We start from the raw sequence: 15,845 nt of genomic DNA on the forward strand, positions 1-15,845 counted from the left end.
CTGTATGTTGCATTGATAATGGGCCCACCATTTTTTAATTTTTTAATTTTTAAAATACTCCCTTAAACTTTAACCTCGGTGAATCAGATATGTCCATAATTGTACTTGTATATCAAAATAACCACTTTATGCTTACCAAACAACTCTAGCTCAACTTGCTTCCAAGTTCTGTCCTTTTTACTCATCCCCATCCTAACTTCTTCCTCATCTTAAATGATAAACCTGTCAGCATATATAAACCTTGCCTGCTAGATGGTTTTTGACATTCAATAGTAATGAACATTTAGTAAGTCCTAAGGGTAGGAAAATAAATTAAATTGAGGATAAGGGGAAATTTGTATCTGCATTTTTTGTGGGGGGTAACAAGGTAATTTTAACTTCATAATTGAAGTCAGCCCAAGATCAACCTAGCACTGGTAGAGAAATGGGGGGTACTTGGTGAGTATTTGAAAATTTGCAAATCTTATTCCAATATGGGCTTCTATGATTTTTATATGCTTGAGTTTCCTTGTTAGCACAGCATGGAATCTGCTAAGAGATCACAAATATGAGATATACGTGAAATTTCACAGAAAGCCAAAGGAACAGATGGGATTTAAATAAGAAAAGGAAAAATTCTTTGAATTCAAACTGTCAAGGTTTACACATAAAAAAAAACAGAATGGATTAGATTATGCACAAAGCATATTTGCTATGTTAGAATATCTGAAATCATGATTTGGTTGACTATCTTAAATCAGTGGATGCTCCTCCACTTAATGTGAACCAGTATTACTGCATCCAGGATATATATAACTGATGTAAGCCTTCTCGTTTCACCCAAGAATTGATGCATGCATGATCTTCGGTCATAGAAATGGAAACTTGGCTCTTGCTTAGAACGCCAATAGAGAAGGAAATGTGAGAAATTGGTAGGTCATATTAACCTTTATACCAGAATAATCTTCTCTTGGTTTCAAAACCTTTAAAATGACGATCTTTTATTGGGTTCGAAGTTCCTCAATCTCACTCTCTATTTCTCTCTCTTGGCTTATACCTCTCTTTCCTTTATGCTGTAGAAATGGAAACTTAGCTCTTGCTTAGCACACCAGTAGAGAAGAAAATGGTAGGAATTGGTAAGTCATATTAACCTTTATACCAGAATAATCTTTTGGTTTCAAATCCTTTAAACCAACAAGACTTACTGGGTTCAAACTTCTCAATCTCACTCTCTATTTCTCTCTCTTGGCTTACATTTTCTGTTTCCCTTATACTGATCCATCTAGTCCTTGTGCATGTCCCTTTCAAAGTGGATAGATATAGAGAAAAGGAAAGACTCCATTTCCAAAGCCTAACCTTGCATGGGCTTCTCTCTTCCTTATAGTAAACCAGTTCCCATCCCATGCCTGCCCCTTTTAAGGTGGATCATATAGTGTCATCGAAGTTTTTCTAGCTTACTGTTAATATCTTCTCAGCCAGATTATAAATTCCTGTGAATTAGCAACATGATTTTGTGGTTTTGCAGATGCTTTATGAATGGGACCATGAAAATGCGTCTTTTCATTATTTATGCTCGTTAGTGCTGGGAAACGAGACAAGCAGCTCGCCATTCTGTTGAGCTCGGTGAGCTGATCTACAAGCCAGCTTGTTTTTGTAAATGAGCTGAGCACGAACATGGAAAGCTCAGCTTGTATAGGCTCGTTTTACATATTATATATGTTTTATATAGGTATTATACATATATTATTATGTATTATACATATATTTTATATATTATCAAGCTTTAAAAAACATTTGATTTTTTTTTAAATGAGCCAGTTCATGCTCGACTCGGCTTGTGACGAACTCATGAGCCGAGCTCAAGCTGGGGTATACCCTTAACGAGCCAAGCCCCCTGCTCTAATGCTCATCAACTATTTCCCCAGAGGTTACTGAATGTAGCTACTTAACTCCAATTCAGTTTATTATAGTCTAATAAATCACGTTTCACAATAGCTAATAGCATTGCTTCCATTTTGCAATATCATTGCGTTTTGGAGTCTGAACCTGCTTAATCTTTTTTCTTGTTTTTTTGTTGAGGAACTCTTCCTTTTTTTTTCAATTGATGTTATCATGATCAACTGATGTAATTTGTTTTATAAGAAAAAAAAATCGGAGTAACTTCCTTCCTGATTTGTCCTCATATCTATTCTGCAGTACCTCGAAATTTCAGATTGTTGGAAGAGTTAGAACGTGGAGAAAAGGGTATTGGAGATGGGACAGTTAGCTATGGAATGGATGATGGAGATGACATTTACATGAGATCCTGGACGGGTACCATAATTGGTCCTCACAATGTAAGGGAATTTTTCATTACCTAAATAAATAAATTGATCTTATAATATTTCTTAAATGCTTCGTGAGATTTTGTGCTTCCTGCCTTGTCCCCATTAGTTTCTTTGACTGTTGAATTTAAATTTGCTGAAAATCAATAATAAAGCTTCTATTTCTTTTTTCAGTTTATCCTTATTTCATGTCATTGCTTTTTTATCCTGGAGCATTTATTTACGGGGAAGAATCTTGATTCCCATTCTGATTTCTCAGTTTTTGAGTTATGACAGTCACTTGGTGCATCAGATATTGCTCTAGTTTGGTTCTTACGGTTAAATAAGTTCAATGGGAAATAGAGAATAAACGAACTGTTGGTTATCAAGCATGTGGCAAATGATTTGTGATTGCTGGAGCTACATGATCCAGATAGATTTATCCCTTTTATTTTTTGGGTGGCAGTTGTTAATGGTGCTACCAAAATCATGTTTTTATTGCTTGCAGGTTCCCTATTGTTCTGTCAAAAGATTGATGTAGGTACTTACAGTAGCTAAGTGACTAGTTTTCTGGACCAATTTTTTTTTCTTACAGATGTAGAATGACAATCCATGCACAAAAGAGTATATGGATGCTGTACAAGCAGAATTGCTGCTGGCCTTATGAGTTGATTGGAATCATTTAATTATTCTGTGTATTCCCTTTACATTGTCTTCCATCTTTCTTGCGTGTGACATTGTTTTCACCACAGCAGTCCTTGGATGTAAATTGTTTTAATTAGTAGAGTTGCTGGTCTGGATTAATGTTTCTTCTCTGAGCATTAGTCTTGTTGTTTGAAAGATTCTTTGCCAACTTACTTTTTTCTCTCTGTGCAGTCTGTGCATGAGGGCCGCATCTATCAATTGAAGCTATTCTGTGATAAGGATTATCCAGAAAAACCCCCAACTGTCCGGTTCCATTCACGGGTTAATATGACATGTGTGAATCATGAAACTGGAGTGGTGAGGAGACTTTTCTTTGCTCTTTTATTGGCATGTGTACAAGCAAAATCAATTACACTAGCAATTAAAAGGACACCATTTTCTTTTCCTTTTTGGTTTTAGTGAAAAACTGGTATATCACTCAATAGCTGTGCCTTTTCTTTTCATTGGTGTGCTTTCTAGCACATTAGGGTAGGTTGTTGTATTTCCTTGATCCACTTTGTGATTTCCTTGTCAGGGAGATGGTTAGGTTCTTTGGCTGCAGGGATCTTTTCTGTAAATCAAGTAATGCTACAACCCCATGACTTCGTGGTCTCTTCCATCTTGAATATGACCAACTTTTTTATCTGTCTGTCCACTGTTCAACTCTAGACCTTGGCCAAGTCGGGCTTGACTTGATTGGCCCAATCTGGCTCTTTGCCAGCCACCATTAAGTCATGCTACAACCCCATGACTTATGGTCTCTTCCATCTTGAATATGACAACTTTTTTTTTTCTCTCTGGTCATTGTTAAACTTGTAATGAAATGGATTGAATCCAATAAACATGCAGGAACACACTTTCAATAAGTAGAATACTTGATTGAATCATGAAACCACCCACACAAGGGTCTAACAAATTTGTTATTGCATAGAGACACTAAAAAATGAGTTAGAGATACAAGGCCACAAGAGGCCAATTTATAATACACAAGGAGCCAAGAGGGTGCAGCTCCATATGGCTGTTGGGGCTGCACCCAACGGTAAGAGCTCCAACAGCTATATGGAGTTGTCCCATCAGTCTTAAATAAAGATAAAAAATAAAAAGTGAAGAACAAAAGAAAACAAAAAATATCAACCCCTAATGGACTGATGCCTATTACAGTGAAAAGACTGAAATACCCTTGATGGGTATTTTGGTTTACTAAGATATATATATATATATATATATATATATATATATATATATATATATATATATATATATAACACCCTTCTTCAAACTCATGGTGGGACAATCGAGAGTTTGCCAAGTAGAAAATGAAATCAAGGTGACGGAAGCGCTTTAGTGAAGTCCGCAAGTTGGTACTCTGAGGGAACGTAAGGCAATGTGATGGTCTTCTTCAAAAATTCTTCATGAATATGATGTCAATCTATTTCAATATGTTTTGTCCTCTCATGAAATGTATGATTGCTTGCAATGTAGACCGCGCTCTTGTTGTCACAACATAGTCTGGAGGGTTCTGCAATGTGAATTCCCAGGTCCTCTAGTAGTTGCTGCAACTATACTAACTCAGATGTGGTGGTTTTCATGGCACAATACTCGGCTTCAGTGGAGGAAAGTGACACTTTCTACTGCTTCTTACAACGCCATGAAATTAGAGAATCACTTACAAACACACATAAACCAGTGGTTGAGCGTCTATCATTTACATCCCCTCCTCAATCAGAATCGAAATATACAATGACCACTAATGAAGAAGAGGATGATAAAAATAATCCATGATTAATGGATTTCTTAATATATCTAACAATTCTCGTTACAACACTCATATGCACTGTAGTGAGAGCATGCTGAAATTGACTAACAAAATGAATAGCATGAGATATATCAGGACGAGTAATAGAAATATGAGACAAAGTTCCAATCATTTGTCTGTAGAGAGCTGGATCTTGTAGAGGTTTGCCATCATCTTTCTTCATTTTGACATTTATAACCTCCAGCGTATCAACTCGTTTTTCATCCGAGAGTCCTGATCGTTCAATGATCTCTACAACATACTTAGTCTGTGATAAAAAATAACTATGAGGTGAGTAAGCAACTTCTATTCTAAGAAAATAATGCAAAAAACCAAGGTCTGTAATATCAAAAGTTGGTTTTAAGCACATCTTTGATATGATTAACTTCCTGCGTATCACCTCCTGTGATTATCATGTCATCTACGTAAAGTAGTAAGATCACCATCCCTGCATTGGAAGACTTAACAACCAATGCAATGTCGATAAAATAAGATTTAAAATGAAGTTGTGTTATCATTTTACTGAACCAATCATACCAAGCTTTGATCGCTTGTTTTAGGCTATACAAGGCTTTGCGTAACCGAAAAGTTTTCTCATGTGCTAAGTTCAAGCCTGGTGGAGGGTCCATGTAAACCTCCTCGTCTAGATTACCATTCAAAAACACATTCTTCACATCCATTTGAAATATAAGTCATTTTTTAATCGAGGCTATAGCAATAAGAGTTCTAACAGTTGTCATCCGAGCAACTGGAAAAACGTCTCATCGTAGTCAATTCCATATTTTTTATTGTATCCTTTAGCTACTAACATAGCTTTGTATCGTTCTAATGTTCCATCGTATTTGGTTTTTATCTTGTACACCCATCTACATCCTATAGTTTTCTTCCTTTAGGTAATGTTTGGATTTTCCAAGTTTTTGTTTTTTTCAAGGCTTCTAATTCCTCATTCATGGCCTTAATCCATTCTAGATGATGTTTAGCCTCATGATAAAATTGTGGTTTGGAGTATGAGGGTATGGCCATTAGTCAGGATTTATACCTTGGTTCAAAAGAATCATAGGATATAAATCTACTAGGGGCTTTTGAAATTCTTATGAATTTTCTAAGACTAGAAGAATCTATTTCTTGATTTTGAGAATATCTTTCTAAAGCACATGGTGGATGATCTTCTACACGACGAGTATAGGTATGTATATCATTATGAGATGGGTCTATATCATTAAGACCTTCATTCACACTCTCATTTTCATTATGCGTATCTTCATTTCTACTCTCATGTATATCATGAATATTTTCACACCGTTCATGTTCATTGACAAGATAAAAAAGGAACGATTAGTCATAACTTTCTTAGATTTTTTCCTTGTAAAAACCAATTTCATTTTCAAGAAAAGCGACATTTCGAGAAACATACAATTTGTTTCTTTCAATGTTATAACATCTATATCCCTTTTGGTTTTCGCCATAGCTTAAAAAAAACACAAGAGATTGTTTTTGGAGAAAATTTGTCATTCTTTTTGGTACGGACAAAGCATTTGCATCCAAAGACCCTTAACATTTTATAATCGAGAGATGTTTTAAAAAGTTTTTAAATAGGAGAGATATTTTCAATGTTTTTGGAAGGCTATCTATTTATCAAATAGACTACCGTAAGGGTGACTTCGGCCCAAAAAACTTTTGGAATATTTTTAGACACAAGAAGTGTTCTAGTAGTTTTAATAATGTGTCTGTGTTTCCTCTCGGCTAGTCCATTTTGTTAAGGAGTGTATGGACATGATTTTTGGTGAACAATCCCATTTAGGCCTAGATAATTTTTAAATTCTTTTGGCACAAATTCTTCCCCGTTATCGATTCTAAAGATTTGAATATTAGTTTTAAATTGATTATTAATATAACAATGAAATATTTTAAAACACTCAAATACTTTCGATTTTTGTTTTAGAAAAAATATCCAAGAATGTTTACTATAGTCATCTACAAACACAACATAATAGGATACCCCTCATTTGGATACGATTAGAGCCGGTCTCCATACATCCGAATGTACTAACTCAAATGGGTTATTAGTTATAAAATGTCTTGGTCCAAAGGGCAAAGACTTTATTTTGCAAAGAATGCAACCTTCACACACAAAATCTCTTTCTTTATAATTTAAAAGAAATGAAAACAAGTGTAATTTGGTTACATTAGGATGTCTTAGTCTTTTATGCCAAATTTCTATAATTTTCTTTTTCACAAAATTACAAAACGGTTGTTTTAGTAACTCAAGATTGTCTATGACATAAAAATCTCCTCTTCTATGGCTTCGCCCAATCGACTTTTCAGACTGGAGATCCTCTTGTATTAGACAATCATTGGATGAAAACAATACTATAAAAGATTTAAATTTAATTTTGGTACTACTCTAATATTGGTATGTAAAATATTGGATGTTTTTGAAAAATCCCAAAACTTTTGATTTTCAAAGATGTTCCATCGGCAGTTGAAACATAAGAATCATTTAGGTTAAACTTATATTCAGACAATATGGACTCATTTGGTGTCATATAAAAAGACGCATCGGAGTCAAGGATCCAAGAGGTCTTACCATGGTCACCACTTATAGATATGGTCGCTCCCGAGAAAGAAGAAGCTTGAGCTTTAAGCATGGGTTGTAGCGCATCTATTAGTTGAGCCAAAGAGAGCGAGCCAATGCATTTGGAGTCGTCTATATCACTCCTTTCAACCGAAGCAACTCTTTTGTCTTATTTATGATCATCCTTCTTTCTTTTGGAACAAAAAAGCTTGATATGTCCCGGTTCATAACAATGATAACAAATTATCTTTTCACATTTTTTGTATTCATGATCACCCCTCTTGTTATTCCTTTCATAGTTGTTGGGGTTTCTTCCATTCTCATTTTTTACAAAATGAGGAGGTTTGTAGCTTCTAGTATGATTACCGGGCTTTGACATGGCAAGCACGGATTTTTCATCTTTTAAAACGGAAGACTTCTTTAATCTATTCTCCTCCATAGTCAATTCTTCAAGAGTTTTTACTATGGAAGGAATACCTCCTCTACGAAGCGGAACCGACTTGGTTCCTTCAAATTCGGGTCTAAGCCCATTAATAAATTGGTAGAAATGCTTCATTTTAATTTGATTTTTACGGAGTTCTACGTCTTGTGAGCAATGTCATTTTGGCTCAAGAAAAACTAATTCTTCCCAAAGAAAAGAAAGTGCATTGTAGTATTCCCTAATGCTCATCTATCCTTGAGTCATAGTTATCACCTTGTTTTGAACATTACATATGTGTGCAATATCTTTAAGACTACATGTCTTTAAGATATTTTCACGCATTACTAGTGAAATCAAATTTCGCCAAGCTAGAACATTTATGGATGCCCACACTATTGATGAGTCATCCAATTATTTTAGAATGACCCATCCTCCACTCTTTTCATCTTTTTTCATAGTCGAAAATGACTTTACTCATTTCTTCTCCTTAAAGAGCAACTTCCTTCCCATTCTCAATTTTTGTAAGAATGAGCTTAAGCTCTTTTTCGGTATCGTCCACCAAACCCCATAGTCCTTTTTCTCATATTTTGTGTTTTACTATGGATGCCCACATCACATAGTTTGTATTATTTAGGCGTACGAGAATGGAGACTATTACTTTCCTCTCATTTTTCATTTCTTTACAATGCGAAGAGAAAAGGTAGAGAAAGAGAGAGTAAAGAGAAGAAGAGAAAGGAAAAAAAATGTAATACAAGACTTGCTTGAGAGATGACACACTTCTCGATGCAACGATCTACGATTTGTTATATCCGCTAAGCTCACGATCCTCCTCTTGATCGATCTTTTCTCTAAAAATTGTTTTTGAACCACCAAAGCTCTGATACTATGTAATGAAATGGCTTGAATCCAATAAACATGCAAAAACACACTTTCAATCAAGTAGAATACTTGATTGAATCATCAAACCACTCACACAAGTGTCTAACAAATTTGTTATTGCATAGAGACACTAAAAAATGAGTTAGAGATACAAGGCCACAAGAGGCTAATTTATAATACACAAGGAGCCAATGACCGTTGGGACAGCTCCAACAGCTATATGGAGTTGTCGCATCAGTCTTAAATAAAGACAAAAAATAAAAAGTGAAAAGAACAAAATAAAAATACAAAAGAAAACAAAAAAATATCAGCCCTTAATGGGCTGACGCCTATTATAGTGAAAAGACCAAAATACCCTTGATGGGTATTTCAGTTTACTAATATATATATATATATATATATTAACAAAACTATAGGCCGCGACCAAGTCAGGCTTGACTTGATTTGGCCCAATCTGGCTCTTTGCAGGCCACGATTAAGATGCCTGGCCCATGTGATAATGTTATAATTATGTAATAGCGATTCATATATACATCTTCATTGTATCTCTTGAAAATACTAGAGCAGCCCATGTTATTGACCATCTTTCAATTTCTCATTTTGAATTTTCGAGAAAGTGAACTTTTAAATCATTTTTTTTTCGTAACAGAGCTAGGGGAATTAAGGTCCCCTCCTTTTACAACAGTTATTCAACCACCTATATACCAGTGGGTTTTGAACTTGCAACGTCCCATGACATGCCAAACCGCTGCTACCGTACGAGCGGAGCCCCCATTGGTAAAATCCTTTTCACATACCTCCCTTTTGTCCATGCATTTCCACAATCTGTGGACCATGTTCATGTGATGTTTTGCTATAGATATTCTCAAGCCAGTAGCTTGTTAAAATGTAAAACTGTACACATATGTATATATAATAATATTATATTATTATATATATATATATATATAAATACATTTTTCATTTCTTTCTTTTCTGTAATTTTTTTCTTTTATTTTTTGTCTTTATGTCATCTAGTTCAGTTTGAACTAGAATGACTGTTGCTAGTCAAGTCCTATCCGGACTTGACTAGCAATAGAGCTGTTGGACTGTGTCCAACAACTCTATTGAGTCTTCTTTCAGCTGTGTATATAAAGGGGTGCAGCCCCTCTTGTATTTCATTTCCAATGCTTCTTAAGCAATTGGTTTTTCATATCAATAAAGAATACATTTTTATTTTTATTTTGTTTCCAGTTATACCCTTTTTAAGGGTTATGCTTTAGTGTCATTCTTGACACTTTCCCTTGTTAATCTAAGCTCGTGTTTCGAAGATCCCCATTTCATTTCATGGTATCAGAGCCGCGGAAGTACTAAATCTTGAGGAAAAGATGCCTCGGTTTCCGCGCCCATTTGCAAAAGTGTTCGCCACTAAGTGTTTTATCACTTCATTAGAGAAGATTTCACATCTTGTTGTATTGTTTTTTTCCTTCTTTCTTTTTCATTTTCCTTCTTATTTCTCTTCTATGCCTATTCTTTCTCTCATTGTAATCGATGGATGACAATGATAAAGTCACCATCATGCCTATGAAACTAAGCGATACGAACTATGTAACATGGGCTTCAATCATGAAACACCATATATGGGGAAAAGGCTTATGGGGGATTGTGGATGGTTCCGATTCAGAACCTAAGCTATCTCTTACTAAAAAGGAGGGAGATAAAGAGGTCCCTCTATCGGAAGAAGAGAAAATCAAGGCTGTTGCCTCATACGAGAAGAAATGGAAAGAATGGAGAATATCTCATGCGAAGATAATGTCATGGCTTATCAATAGCGTTGACATTAAAAAATGCTCAAGTCTTGCCAAATTTGATCATGCCGATAAGGCATGGGAATACCTTAAGAATATGTATTCCCTTAAAGATATTGCACACGTGTGCAACCTCCAAGAAAAAGTTCGAATGATGACACAAGGAGACAAAACTATTCGTGAATATTACAATGGGTTGTCCGAACTTTGGGAAGAACTTTCCCTTTTAGAACCAAAGTGGCATTGTGCCGAAGACATCGAGCTTCGTCAGAAACAACTCGATGCTGAACATTTTTACCAGTTTATCACTGGATTAAGGCCGGAATTTGAAACCACTAAATCGGCTACTTCACCGGGGAAAAATTTCTTTTATTGTTGAAACTATTGAAGAGTTAACAATGGAAGAAAATCGTCTCCTGAAAGGTTCTTTAAAAATTGATGATGATTCCGTTTTAGCCGTGTCTAGACCAGGGAATCATGTTCGATCATATAGGCCTCCTCACTTTAACCGACAAAATGGTGACTATGATAAGAAGAAAGTTATTTGTCATCACTGTCATGAACCAGGACACTACAGGCCACAATGTCCCAAACTTAAGGAGCTGAGAGAAAAAAGAGCTGCAATTGCTGGATCGGAGCCTAAAGATCAGGATGCACCAGTTTCCCTGGCCCAACTAATGGAGATTCTTCAGCCTCTTATCAAAGGTGCCTCTTCCTCATCTGAAGCTTCATCCGGCGCAGCAGCCTCATCTTTTTCTGATCTAGGTAAAATTTCTTGGCTTCTTGACTCTGGTGCATCTTTTCGTATGACCCCAAATAATCAAAGTCTATCCAAATGTGTTAAAAATAAAACAAGTGTGTCAAAGGTCTTTACTGCTGATGGGACTTCTCTTGAAATAGAAGGAATAGGAAATTTTGAAAAAATTTATAAAACAAAAAAAAAAATTATTCCAGAAATTAGACATGTTCCCAAATTAAATTTAAATCTTTTATCTGTATTTTAAATTTCTGATTATGAGTGTAATATTTCTTTTTCTTCTCATGGTTGTTGGGTACAGGATCGCCAGTCAGGCAAGCTGATTGGGGAAGGCCATAGAGAAGGAGGACTCTATTACATGAATTTTTTGGAAATGCCGAAAAAAGCTTTTTGTTATAATATTCAAAAAATAGAGTTGGAACTGTGGCATAAGAGACTTGGTCACCCACGTATAGCCAAAATCCAACATTTTCCAAATCTAGGGAAATTTTGTAACTCTGAATCATTTGATTGTAAAGATTGTATTCTCGGCAAAATGAAAAGATTACCATTTCAGAACAGAACCTTTTTCTCTTCAAGATCACTTGAATTAATACACTCGGATGTTTGGGGTCCTGCACCAGTAATTTCTAAAGGAGGATTTGTTTACTATGTTATTTTTGTCGATGATTTCTCCCGACATACGTGGATGTACTTTCTCAAACATAAGTCTGAAGTATTTTCATACTTTCAAACTTTCCATAATATGGTTAAAAACAAGTTTCAAAATGATATTACTATTTTTCGCACAGATTCAGGGGCAAAGTTTTTATCCACAGATTTTCAAAATTATCTTAAATTGCATGGCATCACACATCAAAGATCTTGTCCTTATACACCTCAACAAAATGGACTGGCAGAACGAAAACATCGCCATATTATAGAAACCACTAGGACTTTATTAATAGCAAATCAAGTCCCGAAAGACTTTTGGGCAGAAGCTGCCTTAACTGCCACCTATCTCATTAATAGGATGCCATCTTCTTCGTTACAAAATATCACTCCCATTGAAAAACTTATGAACATTTCTCCAGACTACTCTAGATTAAGAATATTTGGGTGCAAATGTTTCATATTTACTGACAAAAATGATAAACTTTCCCCTCGTGCGATTCCCTGTGCCTTTTTAGGATATGCTGAAAATCAGAAAGGTTATAGATGTTTTGACTTCAAAAATAATAAACTATATGTGTCTAGAAATGTTTCCTTTTTTGAAAAGGAGAGCTTCTTTGATTTTAGAAAATTAAAAGACGTCACTGAGTACTCCTTTTTGCTAGATCTAATATCAACATCTGATGAATATGACCTTGATTGTAACTTTGATGATAATCAAAGAATTATTGATCTTAATGTTGAAAATGAAGAAGTTCATAGAGACACTAGTATTCAATATTCCAGGCGACAAGAGTCTAATCCTCCATGTGCACTTGAAAAATATTCTAACATTCCAACTAGACAATCATCCCGAATCTCGAGGCCTCCAGGAAAGTTTGTATCATACGAGTCTTTCTCACCCACATATAGGGCAGTTATTGCATTAATTCACTCATATGAAGAACCATCCACATATTTTCAAGCAAAAAATGATATCAAATGGATAGAAGCCATGAAAGCTGAATTAGATGCACTTGAAAAGGATTCTACATGGAATATTCAAGATCTTCCTTCAGGGAAGAAAACTATAGGATGTCGATGGGTTTATAAAATTAAAACCAAGAGTGATGATACTCTTGAAAGATATAAAGCCCGTTTAGTAGCCAAAGGTTATGCCCAAGAATATGGGATTGATTATGAAGAAACCTTTGCTCCGGTGGCTCGTATGACTACTGTCCGAACCTTAATTGCCTTAGCTTCTATCAAAAAATGGTCTATTTTTCAAATGGATGTCAAAAATATTTTTTTAAATGGAAAGCTAGTTGAAGAAGTATATATGGAACCCCCTCCTGGTCTAAGTATTCCTAAGGGTAAAGTCCTTCGCTTAGAAAAAACTCTTTATGGACTTAAACAAGCACCAAAAGCTTGGTATGATAGGTTTAGTCGTGTTATGATTGATATTGGTTTTCAATTCTGTTTAACTGACACTGCTTTGTTTATTAAGAATTTTGATGCAGGGATCATTGTGCTTCTTCTCTATGTGGATGATATGATCATCATCGGAAGCGATAAACAGGGAGTTGAAACAATCAAAACACTTCTTAAATCTCATTTTGAAATGACTGATTTGGGCTTGTTGAGATATTTTTTAGGCATTGAAGTTGCTTATTCTCCTAGAGGATATTTATTATCTCAGACTAAATTTGCTTTTGATATTGTTTTCAGGTCTGGTATTACTGATGATAAGAAAGTTGACACTCCAGAAGTTGTTAATGTTAAAATGAAGATTGATGATGGAGAACTTCTTGCAGACCCTACTTCTTACAGACAGCTTGTCGGGGCACTTTCCTATCTATCCATTACCAGACCAAATATAGCGCATGTTATTCATACAGCAAGTCAATTTCAACATGCTCCTACTTCTGTTCATATGGGAGCAGTCATGCGTATTATCAGATACATCAAGTCCTCTCTTTCACGAGGACTTTTCTTATCTTCCTCCTCTTCTCTTGATTTAATTGCATATACTGATGCTGATTGGGGAGGTGATCCCAATAACAGACACTCAACCACTGGCTTTTGTGTCTTTTTAGGGGAATCATTGATCTCGTGGAAGTGTAAAAAGCAACATAAGGTATATCTCTCATCCACCGAAGCTGAATACAGAGCCATGGCAACCACGACCATGGAAGTAGTTTGGCTCCGACGACTGCTTGCTGACATGGGAGCTGAAGCAACAAAGGCTTCATAAATGTGTTGTGACAACAAAAGTGCGATCTACATTGCCAGTAACAGAACATTCCACGAACGCACCAAACACATCGAAATGGATTGTCACTACGTCAGAGAGGAATATCTACACGGGATAATTGATCTGCCATATGTCACTTCAGAATATCAGTTAGCAGACTTCTTTACAAAGCCTCTCGTTGCTCCCCGATTTCACTTTCTCTTAGACAAACTTTCGCTCATTGTACCGCAAGTTTGAGGGGGAGTGTTAAAATGTAAAACTGTACACATATGTATATATAATAATATTATATTATTATTATATATATATATATAAATACATTTTTCATTTCTTTCTTTTCTGTAATTTTTTTTTCTTTATTTTTATTTTTTGTCTTTATGTCATCTAGTTCAGTTTGAACTAGAATGACTGTTGCTAGTCAAGTCCTGTCCAGACTTGACTAGCAATAGAGCTGTTGGACTGACACATTCCAACAGCTCTATTGAGTCTTCTTTCAGCTGTGTATATAAAGGGGTGCAGCCCCTCTTGTATTTCATTTCCAATGCTTCTTAAGCAATTGGTTTTTCATATCAATAAAGAATACATTTTTATTTTTATTTTGTTTCCAGTTATACCCTTTTTAAGGGTTATGCTTTAGTGTCATTCTTGACACTTGCCCTTGTTAATCTAAGCTCGTGTTTCGAAGATCCCCATTTCATTTCATAGCTTCCATTGACCTTGTAATTTTAAGATGAGGTTGGCTTTCTGGATGGAGAACTTCTAGGCAGCTCTTGCAACCAGTTTTGAATAAGGTTAGGAGACAACTGGCCTTTTGAGGAGTTTCCCTTGATCTATTTTCAAGCCTGTAGCTTCTTGGATCTTGTAATTTTAGGATGATGTCCATGCCTTCATGAACAATGTAGTGCATTAACGTTGCAATGTATTCCAATTGATAGTTTTGAAGATCGTTAGGATTACACGATCAATGCCTATGCCTGCCCTCTAAATATGTCATGCCAAACAATGTTTAAGACTAAATTCATAAATTTGAGTTCGTGGATGCAGGTGGGACCAAAGAAGTTTGGTATGCTGGCAAACTGGCAGCGCGAGTACACGATGGAGGACATACTGATCCAGCTAAAAAAAGAGATGGCCGCTCCGCACAACCGGAAATTGGTTCAGCCCCCAGAAGGAACCTTCTTTTAGCAACAGCTACTACTGTATCTAAATGCAATGCTATTATTCTATCTGAGCGTCCACGTTCAAGAACACTTAAAATAACTCTTCATAGTGTTCCTTCTTGAACTTCATTGTTAAGCCTATGCTTCTTGTTGAAGAATTGCTTCTCTTGGTTTTATATTTTTAAAATGAACAAAACATAATCTTAAGTTTCTCTGTTTGTCATGCCACTGTAAATGATTGTGTTTATTGTTTTTGCCTCCGGATTTAGCAAGGGTAAATCTTTGCTAAACTTTTGATGCTGCTAAGCAACCTATGGCTATGGAAGCCTAGGAACTATTTATGTTGTTTTCAAGTACGCCAGTTTACTCCCATATCATGTGCTGATGTGCCCTATATACTGCTATTAATAGAAATTACACACAGAACTTGTCCATGTGACAGGTTTATTCATTGAAATTAACGATATTTGATTTATTCTGTGACAATGTGATATCAAAGATGAAGTAGTTTGGCTTTAATATGACCGTGTCATGGTGGGTTTATTTTTTTTAAATTAGTAGGGGAAAAAACTCTTCTTTTTTTTGAAGGCAAGCTGGGGTTAGGCAGACCCCTACCAGAAC

The 15,845-nt window shown here is 35.6% G+C and overlaps 1 protein-coding gene across 1 annotated transcript in view; it reads left to right on the top strand.

Moving 5' to 3' along the window:
* Window positions 1-15,449, top strand: part of LOC149837879 (ubiquitin-conjugating enzyme E2 variant 1D-like) — a 39,081-nt gene extending 23,632 nt beyond the window's left edge. The window contains exons 2-4 of the mRNA XM_090006248.1: window positions 2,176-2,315; window positions 3,159-3,284; window positions 15,109-15,449. Coding sequence (XP_089862374.1) covers window positions 2,176-2,315; window positions 3,159-3,284; window positions 15,109-15,249 — 407 coding nt within the window. The 3' untranslated portion in view covers window positions 15,250-15,449. The remainder of the gene's footprint in view (window positions 1-2,175; window positions 2,316-3,158; window positions 3,285-15,108) is intronic.
* The last annotated feature ends 396 nt before the right edge of the window (window positions 15,450-15,845 follow it).

The sequence above is a fragment of the Nuphar pumila genome, chromosome 5 (assembly GCF_984573655.1).
Source record: "Nuphar pumila chromosome 5, dmNupPumi1.hap1.1, whole genome shotgun sequence".
In the NCBI taxonomy this organism is placed as follows: Eukaryota; Viridiplantae; Streptophyta; class Magnoliopsida; order Nymphaeales; family Nymphaeaceae; genus Nuphar; species Nuphar pumila.